General features: G+C 39.7%; 2 protein-coding genes and 1 pseudogene across 3 annotated transcripts in view; all 3 read right to left on the minus strand.

Moving 5' to 3' along the window:
- LOC144646512 (eukaryotic translation initiation factor 3 subunit C-like) overlaps positions 1-22,894 on the minus strand; it is a 63,199-nt gene that overhangs the window by 1,627 nt on the left and 38,678 nt on the right. The gene's annotated exons all lie outside the window — the stretch shown is intronic.
- LOC144646559 (serine/threonine/tyrosine-interacting-like protein 1) lies at positions 610-22,657 on the minus strand (annotated as a pseudogene). The gene is made up of 8 exons (XR_013569448.1): positions 22,494-22,657; positions 20,898-20,946; positions 18,971-19,032; positions 18,150-18,267; positions 13,526-13,582; positions 12,640-12,707; positions 11,933-12,081; positions 610-774 (listed from the first exon to the last, which is right to left on the minus strand). The product of XR_013569448.1 is annotated as a serine/threonine/tyrosine-interacting-like protein 1 (transcript).
- LOC144645845 (uncharacterized) lies at positions 1,930-8,585 on the minus strand. Its single transcript, XM_078505383.1, has 2 exons — positions 2,278-8,585; positions 1,930-2,008 (listed from the first exon to the last, which is right to left on the minus strand). The coding sequence occupies exon 1, from the start codon at positions 8,583-8,585 to the stop codon at positions 2,550-2,552; it is 6,036 nt and encodes a 2,011-aa protein (XP_078361509.1). The 3' UTR covers positions 1,930-2,008; positions 2,278-2,549.

Consider the following 22,894-nt stretch of genomic DNA (forward strand, 5'->3'; position numbering starts at 1 on the left):
GGGGGGCGGTGGAGGGGTTATCAAAAGTAGTTTCCATGTCAAAAGAACATAATACGAGACAGGCCCTAGCCTACAATAGAGGACTTATAATCGGTAGAGCTGAAAGTAAGTAAAAGCACACATCTCACACTTGGGAGATCTTTCAGGGGACTTGCTTTAGGGAGTGCTTATAAGCAGAATTTTAACTTTTCACCAAATTGTCCAATGTCAAGATAAAACTTACATAACAAGCAAAACGCACATCTAAGTACAAGTCATTTCTATGACAGTGTGCAACCTGTATTGCAACCCTGGCTAGCCATGATTTTGTATGTTTCATTAACTAAGGCTAAAGGCAAGATAAATGCCTGTGGCCAACTCTCATGGAACATGCAGCAGTATAACAACCAGACAGTCTCAACACGAGACTAGACCAGCGCCACTTGCTCTACTGCTTTATTTTGAAACCCCTGAAATTATTCAAAAAGAGGACCCACAACTCAGACTACAATGTACATATTTAACGAACCTGTGTTGGAATATCAGAATGTTGGATGGACTCCTGTAGATGTGACATCAACATCAGATCACGAGCTTCAAACCAGCAATCATGTAGAGCATGGTGATAAACATGACAGAGCATGGCTCTGGTTCGGATACGGTCAGACGTGTCCCGTGAGTTGATGAACTTGCACATTTTATCAACCTTCTCTAATGAGCTGGGTCCTTCTTTCTTTTGCTGTTCAACTGGTTTCTCTGTTTTCTCAACCTCTGCTGAGTCCTTTTCTCCTTCTGCTAAAACAATAATGTTAACATATAAAAATAAAAACAAAGTAAAGGTGTATTATTTTTTTCAACTTTATTTAGTGCCAAAAGTACTTCAGACAGTTGTTCTTTCATTCCACTTCAAATCCGTTGTAGTTTGTTGTTTGTGTAGTCTGTATAATAGCTGAGCTGTGAGGGTTAATTTTGTTCAAGGTAATTATAAAAGAGCATAGTTTCTTGACTCTTTTGTTACTCATCAGTTGTTGTTCATGTTCATGTTACTGTTTATTTTTCATTCTTATCCTTTCAGTATTATGCAGTTTTCTTACAGTTTCATACAGAGAAACAGCACCACATTTTATTGTAAAAACTAACAGCTATGCAAAGAAATATTGATTTACTTACATTTAAAGAATCACACATAATTTTTTAATGGGACAGTACCAGCAAAGTATGTTAATTTATTGTTGCTCAAAATCAATCTGCAGTTTTAATGTAGGTGCTTTACCCAAGAACAAAGAATGATGTTTTTGTTTAACACAGCGTTTAGATGCAGCAGGATGTTGGATTGGATTGGTTAGCCTGCGAACAGGCTTTCCGGAGATTTCCGGAGAGCGCTTGGACGGCCTCCCCCTGAGGTCCCTGAGGTGTAAAGTTTGTATTAGACGCCCCTCTCTAAGAAACGCCCTGTGTCTTATAGACGCCCCCTCTTAGGATCGCCTCAAAAACCAAGGTAACGCTCCCTAGAGCAAAATCACACAATTTATTTAGTTTCGAACACCGAAGAGGCCAACGACACCAACATGGTTGAACCCGAAGTCAATGTAAACATTGATATAGAACTGTGAACAACATCTCCAGGCTTTGCATTTGCGCAGAATAGATTAGACTCCTAACTCACAAACTCTGCTTTTTGTCTTACTCTGCGAACAAACTTCATGTCCTAATTATTGTTTTGTTGACGTTGTTTCAGTTAAAGTGAAATAAACGCCTCTTTCTGATAAACGCCTCATATCTATTTAATGCCCCTAGCCTAAAATTTAATAGACGCCCCAAGCATTTATTAGATCATTTATGGTACTTTCGCCGGGTTTTGGTTTTACGACACTCAAATGAAAACTGTTCTAAACCAATAACTAAGTGTAGACTTTAAATAGAGTAAGACCAAAGCAAACAAGATTCACAACATATTGCCACAGTGATCCAGAGTAACTTGACAACAGCGTTCACAAACTGATATTTAATTCCATAAATAACGTGAGAACTAAAATACAAAGGTAAGAAAATTACAAACGGTCGTAAAAAATTAGAAAGAAATACGTTTATGCGCTTAAAGGTTACACAACGAAAAGTAAAATTAAAGATTACAAATAACGGTTAACAGTGTCGTGTGCAACGTTTTCCTTGTCTAGAAACTTAAGTCTAAAATTACAAACATAAGCGATAAAATAAAACTAAGCGAATAAAGGATGCAAGGCAATTAAAGCGAAAAGGTAAACAAACTAAGATAGCGTAAAAAGCGAAAATATTTACCTTGTGCTGCCTTTGATCACTGAGCAAGATTTGTGCTTCTTGAGTTATAGTTATTACGCCAACTGATCTCAGGAGGCAAAAAACGCAACCTTATAACCAGCAAGTGGCGCGACACTTTCGTGTGCGCTTTCGTGATAAACGGAAACTTTTGCAACGATAGAAGCGCGCGCGCGTATGAATACGTTTTAAATTTCTTTGTATCTATGCGCGCGCTGTTATTGTCACACTCCCACCAAATTATTTATAGTTTTACAATGAAAAAAATTGGGAAATCATGAATAATTTTTGTCTGCTTCCATGAGAAGGACTACTTGTTGTATTGGTCTTTCGATGGCGTCATGTCCGTTCCTTTGGGAGTCCCTAGATCCTAGTTGGATCCTTACTGATCGAACCAGTCCTTGTTTATCTGACCGGGTCTGTATGACCTTTCCAAGTGGCCACTCGTTCCTTGGAACATCTTCTTTCACAATTACTGTGTCTCCGATTTTCAGGTTTCTCTTCGGCGCGAACCATTTCTGTCTTGAATTCAGATTGATGAGGTACTCCTTTCGCCACCTACTCCAAAATTGCTGCGCCAGAAATTGAACTCGTCGCCACCGTTTCCGAGCGTAAACATCTTCTCTGACGAAATTTCCAGGAGGTGGAAAAAGTGTCTTACTCTTCATTGTTAGCAGATGATTCGGAGTTAGAGGCTCTAAACTCTTCGGGTCGTTCAGGCATTGGCAGGTCAATGGTCGACTGTTGATTATGGCCATGACCTCGTACAAGAATGTACGAAGCGAAGACGTATCGAGTCTTCCTTTGAAATCGTCGAGAACAGTGTTCAGGACGCTTCTCGTGGTTCTAATTTGTCTTTCCCATACTCCTCCCCAGTGACTGGAATGTGGGGCATTCATGACAAATTCACAGCGATTGTTCGTCAAATATGTCTGAATCCTGTCGTTGTCCAACTCGTTCATGGCAGTTGCAAGCTCGTTTCTTGCTCCTACAAAATTGGAGCCTTGGTCGGACCTTAGCTGTTGGACGGGTCCTCGAATTGCAGTGAAGCACCTTAAAGCGTTGATGAAAGCATCGGTCGTCATGTCATCCAGAGTTTCAATGTGTACCGCTCGAGAACTCATGCATGTGAATAGTAACCCATATCTCTTCAACTCTTTCCTTCCTTCTTTTATCGTAAATGGCCCAAAACAATCCATTCCGCAGTACGTGAAGGGCGGAGTTGACTCCACTCTATCTTCGGGAAGGTTTGCCATCTTCTGGCCTTCTGTTGGTCGTCTTTGACGTCTGCATTTCACACATTTGTATATGTGGGACGTTACTGCGGCATTAAGGCCAAGAATCCATATTCCATGAGAACGAATTTCATTCATAGTCATTCCCTTTCCTGAATGTTTGACCTTCTTGTGAAAGTGGTCGATGATCATCTCTGTCACGTGGGAATGTCTTGGCAGGATTATCGGGTGTTTAACATCGAATGGCAAGGTAGAGTTTTCCAGTCTCCCACCAACTCTTATTAGTCCTCGTTCATCAATAAACGGATCCAACTTAACGAGGGAACTTTGTCTTGGAAGCTGTTCCTTGCGAATAAGGCTGAGAACTTCATTCTTGAAGGTATTGTGCTGTAGCTCCTTGAAAATAAGCATTTCAGCTTCTTGTCTTTCACTTACTGTTGTGGCGATCGTTTTTGGCTTGTTCTTCTTGAAGGGTCTCTTCAGGTACGAAACCACGCCAACTGCTTTCGTCCAACTCGAGAATTTTGACACAGTGTCGACTAGGCTGAAGGATTTCTTGACCGCACAAGTTGCTCGTACCGTAGCTTTAACCTCGGGGTCTCCAATTTTAATTTCATGGATCTCTTGCTTGTCAGACGAGATTTCTTTTTCCCAGAGAAATGCAGGTCCACTGAACCAGTTGGATTTCATGAGTTCTTCGGCGTTCAAGCCTCTGGAGGCGTGATCTGCAGGATTGTTCTTGGTGTCGATGTATCGCCATCCCTTGGTATCGGTGTTGGATCTGATTAACTGAACTCTGTTGGCAACGAACGTGTGAAATCGCTTGGCGTCGTTGTTAATGTAGCCAAGTACAACTTTAGAGTCAGTCCAAAAGTACTGTTTCAGATTGGCAAGGTTTAATTCATCTTGCAACATTGAGCCGACCTTCGCTGAAACAACTGCAGCGGTGAGTTCCAACCTTGGTATTGTGGCGATCTTCGATGGAGCGACGCGGGACTTCCCCATTACCAGAGAGACATTCACATTTTCTTTGTCGTCCTTTACTCTGAGATAAGAACACTGTCCGTATCCGAACGTACTTGCATCAGCAAAATTGTGTAACTCGTACTTCCTCTCTTGGCTCATCGTGACTGGTGCGAAACATCTTGGAATTTGCAATTCTTTGAGACATAGAAGATCCCGCTTCCATCGCTCCCACTTTGGCCGGACTTCTTCAGGCAGAGGTTCATCCCAGCTGACGCCCTTTTTGCATACTTCTTGCAGTATCTTTTTAGCTCTTAGAACCAAGGGGGCCAGAAATCCAAGGGGATCGTAGACGGAGGCTACTGACGCTAGTACTCCTCTTCTAGTTAAGGGTTGATCCTTAAGAACAATGGAGAAGCTGAAGGAGTCTAACTCCACTGACCATTGAACCCCAAGAACTCTCTCTATTTGAAGTTGTTCGGATGGCAGGTCCATCATGGCATCCGCTGCTCTTTCGCTCTTCGGTACCGATTCGAGTACTTGACGGTCATTTGAAATGAACTTATGGAGACGAAGGCCACCCTTCTTGCAGATTTCACGAGCTCCCTGAATGAGTTCCTTTGCTTGTTCTGCGGATTCGACGCTTGACAGTCCGTCATCTACGTAGAAATCGTGCGTGATAAACTGAGCCGCTGAAGGGTACGCTTCTTTCTCTTGACTTGCCATATGTTTGAAGCCGTAGCTGGCACAACCAGGCGATGATGTTGCTCCGAACAAGTGGACTTTCATTCTGTACTCCTTGGGTTCTTGCTTAAAGTCACCATTAGGCCACCACAGAAATCGCAAATAATCTCGATCGTTTGGACAAACCATGAATTGGTGGAACATCTTCTCCACGTCGCAAGTGATAGCGTAAGGATATCTCCTGAACCTGCACAGCACGCCTGTCAAATTGTTAGTGAGGTCTGGTCCACTGAGTAGATGATCGTTCAAGGAAGTTCCTTTAAACCTCGCAGAGCAATCAAACACGACTCTAATCTTGTTTTTCTTCGGATGATAGACACCATGATGAGGTATATACCACTTCACTCCTTCTTCTTGCACAAGCGTCGGTGCTTCTTCGGCATCTCCTCTGCTGAATACTTCGTTCATAAACTTGATGTAATCTTCTTTATACTTGGAATCCTTCAGGAATTTGCGCTTGAGGTATTCAAGGCGAGCTAGCGCCATCTTGCGGTTGTCAGGCAATAGAGGCCGGTCTTTGAATGGTAGTGGCATTTCATAGTGTTCGTTTTCGGTCTTTCCGATCCCTTCTTCCATAATTTTGAGGAATTGCAAGTCTTCTTGAGAAGTCTTCTTATCATCTTTGTTTTCCTTAAAGTCTGACTCAAGGACTCGTACGACATCGCTCATAAGCACAGCAGGTAGCTCCTTTACGGCAACTTTGTGGCAAAAGGAAGTTTCACTCTTTACGTCGTTACCACCTACGATGCTCCATCCGAGATCTGTCTTTATACCATATGGCTCATTACTCTCGCCGGTGATAACTTCTCTTGGGGCTAAAGCTTGAGAGCAGTCGTATCCAATTAGCAAACCAACATCGCAGTCCAATAAGTTATGCATTTTGTCTTCAATCGTTTGCAAGTGATCCCAGTTCTTAGCGGTGGTTTTAGTCGGAATGTGGTCTTCATCGGCGGGGATCGACGCACTAGTGTAGGCGACTGGTATTGAGATCTTAAGGTCGGAATTGTATCCTCTTACTTGAAGATTTGTAACTCTTTCGCTGTCGATGACTGACTCTTGGCTAGTGATAGTACTCAGCCGAAGCTTTATCGGTTGTGCTTCTGCGTCGAGCTCGTCGCACTTTTCCTTAAGAATAAAGGTTGCATCACTTTGAGTGTCTAATACTGCATAAACCAGTACTTCCTTATCGGGCTTCGTAGACGATGATAGCCACACAGGAACTATCATTGACGTAGTTGCACTTGAGGTCCCTTGTGATGCACACGAGGTTGACTTGCGAACATCTGTGGGTTCCTCTTCCTCACTTCTTTCTTCTTTCTTTTTCGTTTCTCTTTTTTCTTCGTGAAGACATGTGGGATGCTTTTTGTTGCATGTTGAACAAGTTAACTTCCTCTTACAATCGCTGGACATGTGACCCTTCTTTAAACATCCGAAACAAAGCCTGTTTTCTTTAACAAAATTCTTTCTGTTCTCGAGTGTCTCAGTCTTAAACCTTAAGCAGGCATCCAACTGATGATTCGTTTTCTTGCAGAAGGTACATTGCGGTTGCTGCTTTGGCGTTTCATTCGGCTGTTTAGAATTCTCTTCCGTAGTCTTGGCGGAGTGAACAGTCTTGCTTTTTAAGTCCTTCGACCTTGGCGGTACTTGATGCGTGCTGTCTGATGTCGTTTCTGCCTCCTTTACAGCGTAGCAGGAAGAAATAGGATTGCATACGATATCCGCTTCAGCATTGACGAAAGACGTGAAGGCCTTGAAATCTGGGTATTTCTTCTCTTCTTTTATTCCTCTTGTGGCTTCTCTGTTCCACCTCGAGACAAGGCTGTCCGGTAACTTGGAGAGAAGCTTTTGGTTTTCCATGTAGTCATTTAAGACTTTTAGATCCTCGATTGTTTGCATTGCAGTTTTTACACTTGCTAAGAAGTCGGCAAATCTTCTGAGGCCTTGGTGGTCTTTAATACCGATCTTTGGCCATCTTTGTAGCTTGTCTCTGTACGCTTTAGCTACTACAAATGGGTGACCAAACCTCTCGTCTAGGATGTTCCACGCTCGTTCATAGGCTTCCGATGAATTTTGCAGAAAGAGACCGCTGATGGCTTCCTTGGCAGGTCCTCTCAAATATCTTTTCAAATAGTACATTTTGTCACTTGCCGATAAGTTCTTTCGGTGTATGATCGCGTGAAAAGATGACTTCCAATCTGGATACTGGACAGGCTCACCGCTGAAGATGGTAGGTTCGGGCGTTGGGAGGCGACTCATGCTGAATGATTCGGTAATTGCGGTGATAATCGCGGCGGTGGAATCGGTGTTTGATGATTCTTGCGGTTGCACTTGATCATATGAAAGACCAGTGTTTTCGGGTGTGATAGGAGACTGATCAATGTTGCGATGCTGTTGAGTGCGCTGCGTCGCAGAATTTGAGGTGTTTGCATCCTTTGTTAAGTGCCTTTGTTCTTGCGGCAGTAGTACTAGGGATTCTGAAGCTGCCTCATATTGTGGCTGAATTGGAGAAATGCGCTGGATATCCTCTTCGACCGAAACTATGTCGTCTGCAAACTCTTCAGCTTCTTGGTAAGCCTTAAGCTTTGCTCTTGCTATTTCCATTTGCTTCTTTACTTCGCTCTGTTCCAATTCCAGTTTTCTTCGCGCCAGTTCTGCTTCAATCCTTGTTGTTTCGGCCCGGAGCTGCGCTTCCATTTTGGCGATGTATTCCTTGTGTTTTGCTTGTTCTTGCAGGGCATTAAATTCGGCTTCCTTTGCGGCTAGTTCTGCAGCAGCATCGGCTTTCTTTACGTCGATGAGGGAAGAAGCCTTTGAGGACCTACTGAGTCTTGACCGACTTGACTTTGTTGATGCTTTGCTGGATATTCTACTTCGGACAGAACCTCTATCTTGCTCGTTGCGCAGCGCTAGTCCACTCTCGATTAATTGTCGTTCTAGTTCATGTTCCAGGGTTTGCGTCAGAGCGTCGCAGGCGTCCATTTTTTGGCGAATTTCTTGACTCGGAGGTCGAACCTTTCGTAATTTCTCGTAATTCTTCTGAGTATTCTCGCGTAGCTCCTTTAAGCGTAGAATGGCTTCTTTTCTTTCTGTTTCTGACGAGGGTAGCTGATTGACTATGGACGACTCGATGTCTTCCGCTTGCCTTTTCCATGCTTCATGGGTTTCGTGGAATTTCCTTACGAGCTGATCTTCTTCTCTCTGTCGATCTCTTTGGAATTTTTCTTGATAGGCTTGGCCCTTTTCGGTAAGTGTTCTAGCCCGAGTAATTCGCGTTTGCTCTTGGATAGAAACTGCGCTTAAACTATCTACACTATAAATTGAATCTACTTGTTCACTTTGTACTTCAACTTGACTTTCTGAACTAGTCATTCTGACTATTCTGACTAAGTAAATCTTAATTATGCTTAAATAGTTTCTTCTTAACTTTAAGATTAGACTACACAACTGTAAAGTATTCCTTAGAGGCCGCGTAACGCGACAAGTAATTATTTATGAAGCGTGAACTTAACTTAAATGCAATCACTTAAACTTATTTCTGCAATGTTGCAGAATCTCTTAGACAATGTCTCTTGTAGTGTTCTTGCAACTAAAAACTCTTAAATTAACTTTACTTATGGTTTCCGTCGCTTGACTTGTGACTTGTGACTGACTTTGTGACTTGTGACTTCGTGATTTGCAACTTGAACTTCACGCTTGACTTGACCTTGGGTTGTTACGGGCTTGACCTTCAGTTGTTTATCCGCTTGACTTGCTGGTGTCTTCGTTCTTCGGTTCTTGTTGTGGTTCAGCAAGTTCTCACTATTGCCACAGTGATCCAGAGTAACTTGACAACAGCGTTCACAAACTGATATTTAATTCCATAAATAACGTGAGAACTAAAATACAAAGGTAAGAAAATTACAAACGGTCGTAAAAAATTAGAAAGAAATACGTTTATGCGCTTAAAGGTTACACAACGAAAAGTAAAATTAAAGATTACAAATAACGGTTAACAGTGTCGTGTGCAACGTTTTCCTTGTCTAGAAACTTAAGTCTAAAATTACAAACATAAGCGATAAAATAAAACTAAGCGAATAAAGGATGCAAGGCAATTAAAGCGAAAAGGTAAACAAACTAAGATAGCGTAAAAAGCGAAAATATTTACCTTGTGCTGCCTTTGATCACTGAGCAAGATTTGTGCTTCTTGAGTTATAGTTATTACGCCAACTGATCTCAGGAGGCAAAAAACGCAACCTTATAACCAGCAAGTGGCGCGACACTTTCGTGTGCGCTTTCGTGATAAACGGAAACTTTTGCAACGATAGAAGCGCGCGCGCGTATGAATACGTTTTAAATTTCTTTGTATAGGGGTGGCGAATGGTACCCAGAAAATCCAGGGTCTCGGAAAATTCCGGTCAAATCTCGAAATCTCGGACGATTTTGTGATGAGTCTCGGAGTCTCGTTTTTTGGGGATTTTTTTGTGTCTCGGAGTCTCGAATTTTTGGCCGCAAGGTCTCGGAGTCTCGGATTTTATATTATTTCAGCCAGAATCTCGGACAAAACGAATCGTTGTTAACGAAAAGCTACGAGAGCTAACGAGGAAAGTCCGCTCATTCTCCTCGCCCAGAGGCCGCGATCCTTCTGGTCAGAAGGCATTCTCGTTCCCAGGCAATACCAATGAACTCTACATTAAGTTTCAGACGCCCGTATTGAAATCGCTTGAATACGATTTATATATGTGTACGATCGTGGTCTTTCGAGTATAATGGCGTGACCAGCCAGTATATTCAGTCAAAGATTACGTACACGGAATGTACGGATTACACCGATTACTCATGGTTCAGAATTGGAAACTTTATCCGTATCGCTACTCTAATTATAGCTAACCATATAACTTTAAATAAATAGGTTTTGTCTTACCCTGTTAATCCGATGTTTCGTGCTTTTCGAACTCTGTAGTACCTTGAGTGGTTAGTCTTGTGCTGTACTGCATTCAAGATTAAGACACCTTGCTCTCCTGTGCATTACTTACACTGGAGTATATATAAGTCACGGTAGCGGTGAACTCTCAAGGAAATTCAGCATAGGACAGGAACTGAGAAAGATGCGATGGACTGATATTCAATTCAGGGTGCAAGTAGCTGTACTGAAATAGCAGAATCTCTGACCCGTTTCATATAAAACTCTCCGTAACAATACCATAACAATTTCTTTGATATGAATATTTGGAAAATTTTTAAGAATGATCCAAAGCCTGAGATTTTGAACAGAGTATAAATTTTATGTTAAAATTGCAAATACCATATAATTATATGTTTTAAAATGGACCGTATACATGTAAAGCTCTTTGTTTCTCCAAACGAGAAAAATTGAAAATGAGAGTAAAAAACCGTTACTAGCCAAATGCTCCGATGCTTATGACAGTTCGATGAATGGACGATGCAATACGACGATATGCACAGTATACGACATGAACGGAGATGTAATATGCTAAACCAGTTTAAGAATGTACACAAGAGTATTTTCAGCCTAACAGCGGCGGAAAAATGTGAAATACACAGCCTAGGCCGGAAAAAATATTCAAATAGGAAAAAACAAGAGTGTATGTGCAGCGTGAATCTAATATCATTACGGAATAAACGCTAATGAAAGCTGATAAACTCTCATAGGTTAATGCATCACATGAATGGGATACCGTTACACCTGTTAGGTAAAATTCCTGGTTCTCTGGATTAGTCTTGGAATGTTTCCAGATTTAGCTATATTTCCAACGTGGTCGCAAAAACAATGAATTGCGCGCATATAAGAAACGTTGACCTATTTACAAATTGTTTAGCTAGAACACGCAAGTAAGCAGTTATGCATAATCGATTGTTAAAGCTAGCCAAAGCTTTGGTAAAATTCAAGGGCAATGCCAAAACACGTGGAGACCATGCGATCATGTAACCACTTACTTAGACTGTCCACAGCCCTCTATTTTCGTGTTTCTCGATCGATGAGCGCGCAGTGAGAACGGCAAGAGAACTGGACGTTTTTTGCGTTGAAAAATTGAGAGGCTGTGGACAGTCTACCACTTACTCGTTATTCTTAAGCTTTATACTATCTCATACTACGCTACTTACGTTTTCTTTTTTGCCGATGCTTTTCCTTCTCCCCTTCTTCGTCCATATTTATCTATGAACCAGTTCTCAAACGTTGGAAAAAGCTGACCAAAACCTTCAAGATTCAAGGGATCAGATCGATCTGGCGACCTTCAAAAAGCTTTTACAAGAGACTGATACTTTCCGACCGGAATCGGGAAGATGTCGTGACGCAAACGCTCGCATAGTATGACAGAGCGTGTGACCTTGGATAGTTAAATGTGGGGTCGTGATAGGTCGTAACAAGGTTGCGAAGTTAATCCATAACTAGCAGCTGGCGTCTTACTGTGAGTACATTTCGCCAATTCTTTACGTCTCACTAAAAAAATACTAATCTCGGGCTAAATTTTTTACTGTACAGAGTCTCGGGCTCGGTTTTTTACTGCTCAGAGGCTCACAGAGTCTCGGGCTCGGATTTTCTTAAATCATTTAAGTCTCGGTCTCGGATTTTGAAACAAGGGTCTCGGCGTCTCGGCGAGTCTCGGATTTTACCATTCGCCACCCCTTTGTATCTATGCGCGCGCTGTTATTGTCACACAACACCACTTTAAACTGCAGTGAAAATAAGACTATAATGTATGCAAGACTGTACTTACACTGTGTCATTTTCTTTTGCAACAATCACATTTGCCTTGACTTTAAGATCCTTGATAATTCTGTGGTCCTGAGATTGTTGGAATATTGTTGCAACATACAAGAAACCTGGTATGATCTCCACTGGATACGTATTAATGACATCTAGCTCCTGTTAATAAAAGAATTAATACAATGGTGGATAGTGTAATAACTCATGATGTTTACATGTATTTAAGGGAGGGTACCTGTAGTCACAGATCAATTGATAGGTACTGCAAGCTTGTACGTGAAATTACTCATACGAATTAAATTACCAGTAAATTATTTTTAATATAGGTTAAACTAGAGCAAATTAAGAGATGTTGGATACCCTGGCCCAAGGTCTGATAGCAGCCAAATTGAGGTGATCACTGCTCAGTTTATGTAAGTATACAAATTTTAACTTAAGCAGAAACTAAAGTGCTCAAAACATTGGGATCCACGTCTCCATTGTAAAACACGTTCACATCATGACGCAAAATTTAGGATGCATGCATGGTAAAGTGTCTTTTTAGAGGTCAGCCGGCTATAACCATAGGCCACTGTGCATTCCACTAACAGCCTAAAAGAATCCTCAAGTGTTGAATTTATATGCATATGAACATCAATAATGTACATGTAAAAGCTCTGAGTACTTAAAAGTGAGAATGATGATATGCAGTCACATTTTACAGAAATACAAACTCACCCTGGGCATATATATGATCTTTTGAGTACGAAGAAATGGGTACAATGCAGAAAATTCCTCATATCCACCTAAATACGAATAAAAGAATTTATAACAAAACCCTTTTTTACCCGGCACCCTCTAAACTGCTGTAGATGAAACCCATATCTCAAACAAGGGAGTCAAATGAACACTGTAATATATTATCGTCTATGAAGGACATGGTTAAGTCAAATGTCAAACCCATCATGCATACATGTATGAACTGAAACGTTATTTTTGAGCTTGTAAAACATACAGAAGTGTAGGAACTTTCCTGCCCAGGGGGGGGGGGGGGGGTACCCGGTATATTTTTGGGTGGGGGTGTGCCGCTGGGAATTTGAAGCCCTTACCCTATACCAGACCATGTTCAGTTGATTTTTGCAACCCTATACTAGACTAGACACCGTAAATCCCTACGTCCCTATCCCAGACTTGCATTTTGTTAGAACTGTATCATTATCAGTGTTTTATGAAAAACCATCTGTGAACAACGATGCTGTGATGATTTTATTTACGTTTAGGAAAGCCTTTTTCTCTTCCGAGTTTCTGGACTATATTTGACATACCGTCGATCAGTTTCCCGGCAAATGCTACCCTTTTCTAGACCAAAACTCTCTGATTTCTATACCCTATCCCAGACTTAACTGCTTGAAAACCATACCCTTCACAGCGGCACATACCTATATAGCTCATGTATGGGAGTGCCCCCCCCCCCCCCCGGGCTTTCCTGCTCAAATAGTGCTCTTAGTTTTTCAGCTGTTATGAAATGAACTTAAATGGTTCACGTTCAAAATGGTTCATACAGCATTTTAAAGTTAACAATATTAAGAAATTAAGCTCTGCACAACATGCAACTGTAAAATACCTTTTATGATTTTTACAGGGTTCTTGCTTTCCATTTCCCACATCAGCTAAGCACACGGAAAAAATATTTCATTTTTCAAATATTCAATTAATATTTTATGGAGGGGGGCGTAAGGGGGGTCCGAAAACCGCAAAACCGCACAGAGAAACGCTACAAAACCGCAAACCGCATCAAATTTTACCAAGATACCGAAACCGCAGTTTCAAAACAACAACAACGGTAGACAAGACTGGATCATCAAGTCAACGTAACATTGGATAAACGAAACAGTTAAACACATCAAGTATTAACTGGAAGAGACTGCAATTACAAACCAAAGAACCCTGATTTAAAGCAAAACACTTGCTCAAGCTTGTTTAACTGAAGAAAAACAACCGAATGTGAAAGGATCTAGTGGAAACACGGGAGAATCATATTACCGCAGACAATTTTCTCACCGATTACCGCGACCTAAAATTTGTAATAACCGCACACCGCGTAGTCTTGTAAAACCGCAATACCGCAGATTAAAATTAAGATTACCGCAAAACCGCACGAAAAATAACGCAAAACCGCATCACCGCAAACCCTTACGTCCCCCTCTTTATGCCTTGATCACAATATTCAGTCTATTTAATTTGAGTAGACAAGTCAGAACAGCCAAAGGAAATACGGATACAGGTACTCATTACTTGTACTGTCGATACAGTTGAACCTCAACCTCATTATGGACACCTCCAGAATATCCCGGGGGTAGTCCCATAAATTTTGGATAGGGGTGTGCCGCGAAGGTTCTTAAACCCTGACCTATTTTAAGGATAAGAAAGCGAAAATTGGGAGAAGTGTTCCGTGACAACCCAAATAACGGCTAACCGTGTACAGCAAAACACAAATCTTTATAAAACCGCTTTATTAATACTTGAACAGATAAATCAGTCATTTTTCTTGGCGTTCATTTTAGCTGATAGAATTTAGGTACCATATATAAGGATCACAATGGGAACACATTGCCAAAAGGAGCAAACCGAGAACCTCAAAAACCATACCCTATCCCGCGGCACATACCTAAAAATTCCGATTATTATCCGTTTCCCCCCCCGGTTATAGGCCCATCTACCTGGAAACAAAAAAAATACATCCGATTATAAGGTCCCCCCCCAGATTTAAGCCCCCCTCTGCCGGATGACAGTACTGAACAGGGCTAATTAAATTTTGTTTTTTATGCATTTTTAACCTAAAAACGTATTTCATTCAACAATCCTGTGGCTCGTTTCGAAACATTTTTTTTTTTATCTCGCTTATAAGCCCTCCGGAATATATGCTCCTCCGCTTATAAGCCCACACAAAACCCCTTACAAAGTTGTATAAGCCCAGGGCTTATAACCGGAATTTTACAGTATACGATTGTTCAATGAGTAGATAAGGCTTTAAATCTACTGGATAAATCGCTATCCAGTGGAGAAGTGTTGACAAAACAAAGTATGCTATGCACTGGATAGTGATTTATCCAGTGGATAGCACTATACATCAGTTGAACAATCGGGGCCAGATGTACCTCCCTAAGCTATTACGGACACAGTTCACTTGGTCCAAGACACCAAAAAATCACAGGACAACTATATAACATGGACACCTCTATAACATGGACACCTCTATAACATGGACACCTCCATAACATGGTCACATCTATAACATGGACACCTCTATAACATGGACACCTCTATAACATGGACACCTCCATAACATGGACACCTCCATAACATGGACACCTCTATAACATGGACACCTCGGTAGTCCATAATACAGCCGCTCTTCCCTGTCCCTTTGGTGTTCATATTAAAGATCGAGGTTCAACTGTACATCACTGACAAATATATTGAACAGCACTAAGGTATTTGTATAAGAACAGTCAGACATGATTTAAATGGGTGTAAGGGTTAATTTAAAGGGATAATGTAGTTAAGAGGACCAATCCACTAGGTCTAGCAAGATCTTAGACCTAGACCTTAACAAGACCTACAAATGTAGGTCTAGATCTTGTTAAGGTCCTCTTTAAATCTTTGATGAGCTTGATGGATCCATTTTCTAGACCCATTTTAGCCCTTAAAAGTTTAAGGGCTTTTCAAGGAAATTACAACACAGAATTTATTTTCAAGCACTTGATTTCACTGTAAGAGTTCAGAATTTCAAAGACAGTCTGTCAGTCCTAGCTCAAACAAACATTTTCAGGTACTTATTATATAATAACGATAATAATATATTAAAAGTTACAGGCAATACCTACTCTAGTATAAAATTTGTAACACTGACTTTACGAAAGTGTACAAGTTTCCCTTTTGTCGGGCATGGAAATTACACTCCAAAAACAAAAAATATGCATAAACAAACTTTAAGACAGAATGGTGATTATATATTTGAAGGACTTTTCAAGACTCATTTAAAAAATTCAAAGACTTTTCAAGAAATTGGGCAGGTTTATAAACTTTTTAAGGTAACAGCCAAAGTTCAAGTGCTTTTTAAATTACGGTAGACTGTACCTAGTAACCAAGAAGCTAATTCTTAAATGCCATGATTAGTCCGGCGGCTTAGCTCCTGAATTGTGCGATTTTTGATACAAGCACCAAACTTTGCAGGATTACAAGCATTCGCATACTAATCAATTCTTGATATAGTGCCAACGCCAATTTCCCATTTTCAGCTAGTAAACAGCAATGAAATTTTCAGCCGAGAGGCCCCTCCCCCACGAAGTACTTCTTCTGTACTTTTATAAACCTTTTATTGTAGATTTTTATTCATAAATACAGATATGAATGCTTTAAATTAGGCTTACAACTGTTATTTTTTACCATCTGTTTTATACCAATAAATTAGTTGGAAATTATTGCATGGGAAAAGATTTTTCGTTCCCCGCCCTCTGCTCCCTTGCGTCTTTCTTTTTGCGCTAGCGTCCAGGTCTCTCGCGATCGGTGAACCGTTCGCTAACAGAAGAAAAATAGGAAAATATAGGGCTGTGAACAGTCTAAATTACAGCATTTCGTTCTAAATTTTGTACGTGCGACTTGGTATCACTACCTGACATAATAGTATTTGTCTATAAACCAGCTGCTCCTGCTAGTGTCAATTTGAGAACGATCCTAGACAGAGTCCAGAGGCGTGCCACTCGCTGGATACTAAGAACTAGAATCGGCAAGATGCCCTACAAACAACGACTGCTGACTCTTCGCTTGCTACCACTTACATATCACAGGGAACTTGAGAGATCTTTTATTTTTCTATAACTGTATTTCTGGATACACTGACCTAAATATTGATTGATATGTTACTTTCGTCACGCATGGCCGGTCCCACTCTAAGAACCCCACCCTCGTACTTAAACCTGCTTACTGTAAAACCGCAACTTTTCAAGCTTCTTTTTTAAATAGAATTGTAAAAGCTTGGAACACTATCTGTGATCTCGCCCCTCACGACAAATTTTCCAGCCTAATTATAAGTTTATTCAAATATTTTCTGCGCGCCACTTATTTTACTTTACTGGACACTACCCATGATATTGACATGCCCTGCACCTGATTCCTCTTCCGTAACTGCCCTTGCCACCGCTCTTAATTTTTGTGTCTAACATTATCTGCAACTTGTTGGAAAAAATAGTACTATTTTCAACGACTGACTCTGGAAAGCTGGTACACAAACTTAGAACAAACGCCTATAAACAGATGTCAACAACTACCGGCACCTTACAAACGACTTGTTCACGACTTAAACAGAACCGACAAACGGACCGCCAACAGAACGACTTAATTTGACTAACAATAGACGGAACAGAACAACTTAATTACACTAACAATAGACGGATCGAAACTGACCAATTACTGTTGACAAACTTTACACGAGTCTTACAGCCAATAACATCACGGCTAAACTGACCAATCAACATCAACGGACCAGACTTATAACAACATCGACTGACAACAACTTTTCACTTGACTCTGAAGATGACTTCCGCTCAGGTTGTCGAAACGTCAGTCACCAACAACAGTTCTTCTCAGAACTACTCTCACCCGGACGATCATACTTCACGACCTACTGATACTCCTGGGTTCAAACCATTTACTATATAAGTAATTAATTAGATTTATTGTATTTTTTTTAAAACTTAAGATTTTTATCACCATTCTTACTCGATTTTAGCGTTGCGCCTCGCATGGGTAACATTTTCCCGTTCGCGCAATTCCTTTTTGGTTCTTTTCTTTCTTTAAAATTATTTTGGTAAATTTTGAGACCAATAAAGTCAATAGACAAACAAATATTTCACGAAATTTAATTGATTTTAATAAATTACGGTTTCCATGGAAACCGGTGGTTTTCGGACTTGGCACTATATCTGAAAAAACTTCTGTTGGTGACCACTTTCATTGTGCCAAGTTTCATGCTTGTATCAAAAAGTGCACAATTCAACTAAAATTTCGAGCTAAGCCGCCGGACTAGATCGATCTTTGAATAGTTGAATTCAAATGTTATCTTTGATGTCCTACAATGTTTTTTATCAGGGATTTCGTGTTTTGGTGTGGCTGGTTGGTTTTGGTGTGACTGCTTTATTTTTGTTTTTTATCTTTTGTTTTATATTATATTTGATTGCAACACCCAAACATTTTTGGCAACTTACTTTTGTCTTTAATTGAACTGGTGTTACTGTCGTAAACTATAACATGTTCCTTGGTCTGCAGCTCAGCATCAGGAGGAACTGTGAAAGCACCAATGTCATTCTAGAATATAACAAGCAAAGTATTTATAAATTATTAAGCACCTGTATAAAAAAGACAAAAAAAATTGCTTATAATTCTACCACTGTTAGGGGTGGTGAATGGTCCTTCAAAAAAAGTAGATCTTGCAAAATTTTAGCCAAATTTGAGGGGTCTCGTCGTCTCTAATTTTTCTTGGCGCCTTCTCGCAGTCTCCATTTCTTTTGCAAGGCTAAAAAGGTCTCGGGCTCGCAGAAAAGATATAAGTCTCGCCTTCTCACAAAGTCTCGCATTTACCATTCAACACCCCTGCTGTTCCAGCAAGTTTTCATTTGCAGAAAATCAACATTTCCTAATTCCAATTCGACCTGGATAGAGCTAGGACCCGCATGAAAACCAGCTAGCGCTGATGTGGCATCCTATCTAAATATAGCCATTTTGTAAAAAAAGGTAACTTTGCTTTACTTTAATTTATTGCAATATTTGTTTATTTGAAGTATAGTCCAACACAGAAAAAAAAAACATCCATATTGCTTGTAACGGCAAATGACACAATCCTACTACAAATTAAATAACTACAGAAGAACCTTTGGATACATAGTAATGAAAAAAATTATCAATTTGACATCAAGAATTTCTTTTTCTTTTTTTAGCGAATGGTGCAAAATTGACATCTGAATTCAAAGTACTTTAACATAAAATTTAACAACTCAATGTATTAACTAACCCTTGGTGCAAATTTAGCTGTTATAATATGACTTTCATTGTAGTCTAGCCTTTGTCTTGTATCTGCAAAAGACAATAAAACAATACAGTAAAAACCCACAAGTAACAACCTAATTTTTCCAGGTTAGCTGAAACAGGTTCTTTTTCTGGCTTTTTAGGTTCTTAAGGTTTCTTATTTCCTGAGAAAACAGTTACATTGTTGCTTATAGAATTTCTTATGGTACCGTATTTACTCGATTAAGCGCCCTGGCGCTTATTAAAGTTTTGGACCTTGCGGGTTGGCGCTTATTCGAGGTGGGCGCTTATTCGAGGCTGGGGGCTTATTAAATTTTCACCATTTTTAGCAAGTAGTACGCTTATTTTGCAAGGAAACAATGTATTATAACTAAATGTGAAGGTGTACGAAAGCTGAATTTTAAATGTTCATTGAAAGTTTCAGTACTGAAAACTAAAAAAAACTCGGTGTTCGGGATAGTTTCTTAGTAGTACTTAGTCAATTTTAATCTCAACTTAACAATGATCAAAATTCCTCTTGTGCCCTCATTTTAGGAGGGTGGGGGTGGGCAGTTATTCAAGGCTGGGCACTTATTAAATTTTCTTACCTACAGGGTGGGCGCTAATTCGAGGTGTGCGCTTATTTGAGGTTGGGCGCTTAATCGAATAAATACAGTATTTGACCTAGTCCATGTATAAAACTTGCATACCACATAAGTGTATGTAAAAATGAAACACCATAGAGGACAGCATTACCTCTTGATCACACATATAAAATATATTCATGAATGTGATATATTTTGTGACTGTAAGTACTTTGTGATTTTCAACTTTGTCATTTACAAATGCAACTGGAGTGATAAAAGGCTCCTAGGCTAGGTGGTATCCCCAAAGAGGATCCAGAATGTTGACTTATCTTATTTTCCCAAATTAGTAAAGTTAACATGTTTAAATAATCAATTTAAGAAAATAAGTAACTGTTTCTAAATTTAAGGCTAAATTCATTCTTATAAAAACAACCCTCCAAGTTAGGACCATTTTAGTCACCATGGCAACTAAAATTTTGGAGCTGGCGACCAAATTGAAACCAAAGTCACCAGCCTGGCGACTAAAATTGAGAAGGATTGAAAGCGTGGGCTTAATTTAGCGACTAAAATTTTTCACTGGCAACCAAACTTGAGCAGGCGGTGGCCAAATGGCCACTAAGGAAAAAATAAACTTGGAGGGTTAAAAAAGGCGGTTTAATTGGCAAATTTTAGCCTGACAGGTTCTTAAATGTTAGGTTCTTACTTGCACATTTTTACCATATACAAGTATAGTAACATACATGGTTTATATGAAAGTATACATGTACACTTCCTGGTAATTCACTAATATACCATAATAATTTTATTATCATTATCATATTTCTGTTTTTAAGCACATTTATTAGAGAACTGTTAGAGATTCCAGCATTTGGATCTCGAACAGTAACTGTTCTTGGTTTATTTTATGAAAATATACTTCTCAGATAATTAACTGTGTGATGGGTCAATTTTCAATTTGCTGCCCCATCCACTTTGTTTTCTTTTCGCTGGAAAATTCTAATCATTGCTTTTTTTGCGTATAACTTACAACTCAGTAATAAAATTAGGATTGTTGATGATTAAGGCATTAAATAAATAATTAGTAGAACAGCAAATAAAAGTTTAGTTAAAAGAATTTTTATCTATTTTCTTCACCGGTAAGAAATGAATTCAAACAAGATCATTTTTTCAGCATAGTTGAAGTGTGCATTACTGTCAACAACAGTGGTGGTTAAGGAGATGCAGCATGCAGGGCTGCAGGAATTTCTGAAATTTGTAAAAATAAAACTGGCTGGGACAGCAATATTAAAATTCTGGAATATTCAACAGTTTAATTGATTTTCATAATAATTTACCTCTACCACTTACCTAAAAGAAGTAAATAATTGGGATCACTCAGCCTTGGGTACTGCCCAGCCTGGCGACATGAAGAAAAAAAAAAAACATTCAAGGTAACAAGAACTTAGAAACTTTGAGGTCCATTGGAATTATTTAATAGTTGGAAAATGATGAAGCTATAATGCACGTACTTTACCCCAGGGGAGGGGGGGCACTCCCCAAAATGGCCTATACGGGGAGGTGCCTGAGCCTGTCCTAGACAGGGTATGGCTGCAAGAATGTCGTAGAGTTTTACATTGTTTTTGCTTTCACTTCAATCAAAAGCATTATTTTATTTGTTCGCATTTCAATTCGTCGAACATCGCGTAAGGGATGATGATTGTCAATGTTGTCCTTTGTCCTAAATAGGGTCTTAAAATAGGGGTGTAATAGGTATTTTAAGTTTTTATAGTCCTAAACAAAACCCTAGCGACATCCCCTATACCTAAACGTAGGTCAAGTACCCACCCGGGATACTTAATGCACGTGCATACGCTTGAACCTTCAACCTCCTGCATGGTAATAAGCTGTTACCTTACCTACTGAGCTAGAATTCATTCACTGGGATTGGCGATTATTTAAATAAATATTTGTGAACAAAGGCTGTCGCAAAGCAGGCTACTCAACTATGTTTTAATACCACAAAAAATGTCATCCATAAACTTTACTATTTTCTTAAAGCTGATTTCCAGTCCGTACTGCGCAGACTCGGGGTTTGTTTTCGTTTTTGTTTTGAATTCATTGAAACGTTACACTTCGGTGACAGCATACATGAAGTTTTTTAGTCCGCCATTACAGTTCGTTTCGTTCAAGAATTTCCGATGAGCTGAAACGTCGGTTTGAAATAGCGTCAAGGTTCCTCTACTCGTTATTATTTGTTCTGCAAGGATATCTGGCGTTAATTATGAAGAAAAAGGTAAGTTTGTCGCGGAATTTTTAGTTTTGCTTGTAAACATTCCTTCGTGTGGGCTCACATAAACATTGCAGCCGAGATTGCGCAGTACGGACTGGAATTCATCTTTAAAGTTGACTTCTGTTTGCCATAAAATAAAATTCTACAGAGTAGAAGACTTACAAAATAAGCAAACTTTAAACCTTAGAAAGGTCAACGCACAAAACAAAGGAACCAGATCCTGGTGGATCTGATCAGCAAAAATGTAGGGATACAACTGCAAGCAACTGTAAAACAGAAAGGCTGACCCTACAGTTGGATTGAACTATCATAAATTTCCAAATTATATTTCAATTCAATCGTACGGTCAGCCTTTCTGGTTTTCAGAAAATAAAAACAGTTTCACTTTAATTCAGAAACACTAATTCATCTATAACTTGCAAACGTTACAGTTTACGAGCAGAACTCTGAGAACTCATGGACCCATCGGGGCCCAACTGTATTCTTATTCAGGCCAGACACAGCCTATATTCATATTTTGTCAACTTTGCCATCTATTTTTCTTTAATGGTAATTACAACAAACTGTTCATCATAAAGTTAGGAATTCGGCGAAATGAAGGTGGCCAGAGTATCACAATAAAGAATTTCGGCCGACAGACTAGTTTATACAAAACAGAGAGTGACATTTCTTACCTGATTTAGAATATTTTACACCTCTGTGCACTCTAATAGAATAGTCCCTGTTGACGACATCTACTTTGTTTGAAATGTTATTCAAAGTGATTTAAGCTTTGGTAAAACAGGCAAAAAACTTAAAAATTCTCAAGAGTCTAATGTCCACCATCCGCCATGTTTGTTTTCCTTGCCATTGGTTTAGCCATAGGAGACCCAAGCGTGAATGTAGGGACTGGTACTGAAAATTGAAACTAATCAAAAGCATATGTATTTTACTGAATAAAGTTTATTAAACATTGCCTGGTGTTATTTTTTGTCATTCTACAGAGTTTCAGCGAGATTTGAGCGATTTTAGGTTTTTTAACCCTACAGCGTTATAATAAGTGACAAGCTCAAATCTCGCTGAAACTCGGTAGAAT

The sequence above is a fragment of the Oculina patagonica genome, chromosome 3, assembly GCF_052425735.1.
Source record: "Oculina patagonica isolate OP01 chromosome 3, crgOcupat, whole genome shotgun sequence".
In the NCBI taxonomy this organism is placed as follows: domain Eukaryota; kingdom Metazoa; phylum Cnidaria; class Anthozoa; order Scleractinia; family Oculinidae; genus Oculina; species Oculina patagonica.

What these genes read in the sequence shown, in the direction of transcription:
- LOC144645845 (XM_078505383.1), bottom strand. Translation starts at nt 8,585, where the DNA reads ATGACTAGTTCAGAAAGTCAAGTTGAAGTACAAAGTGAACAAGTAGAT.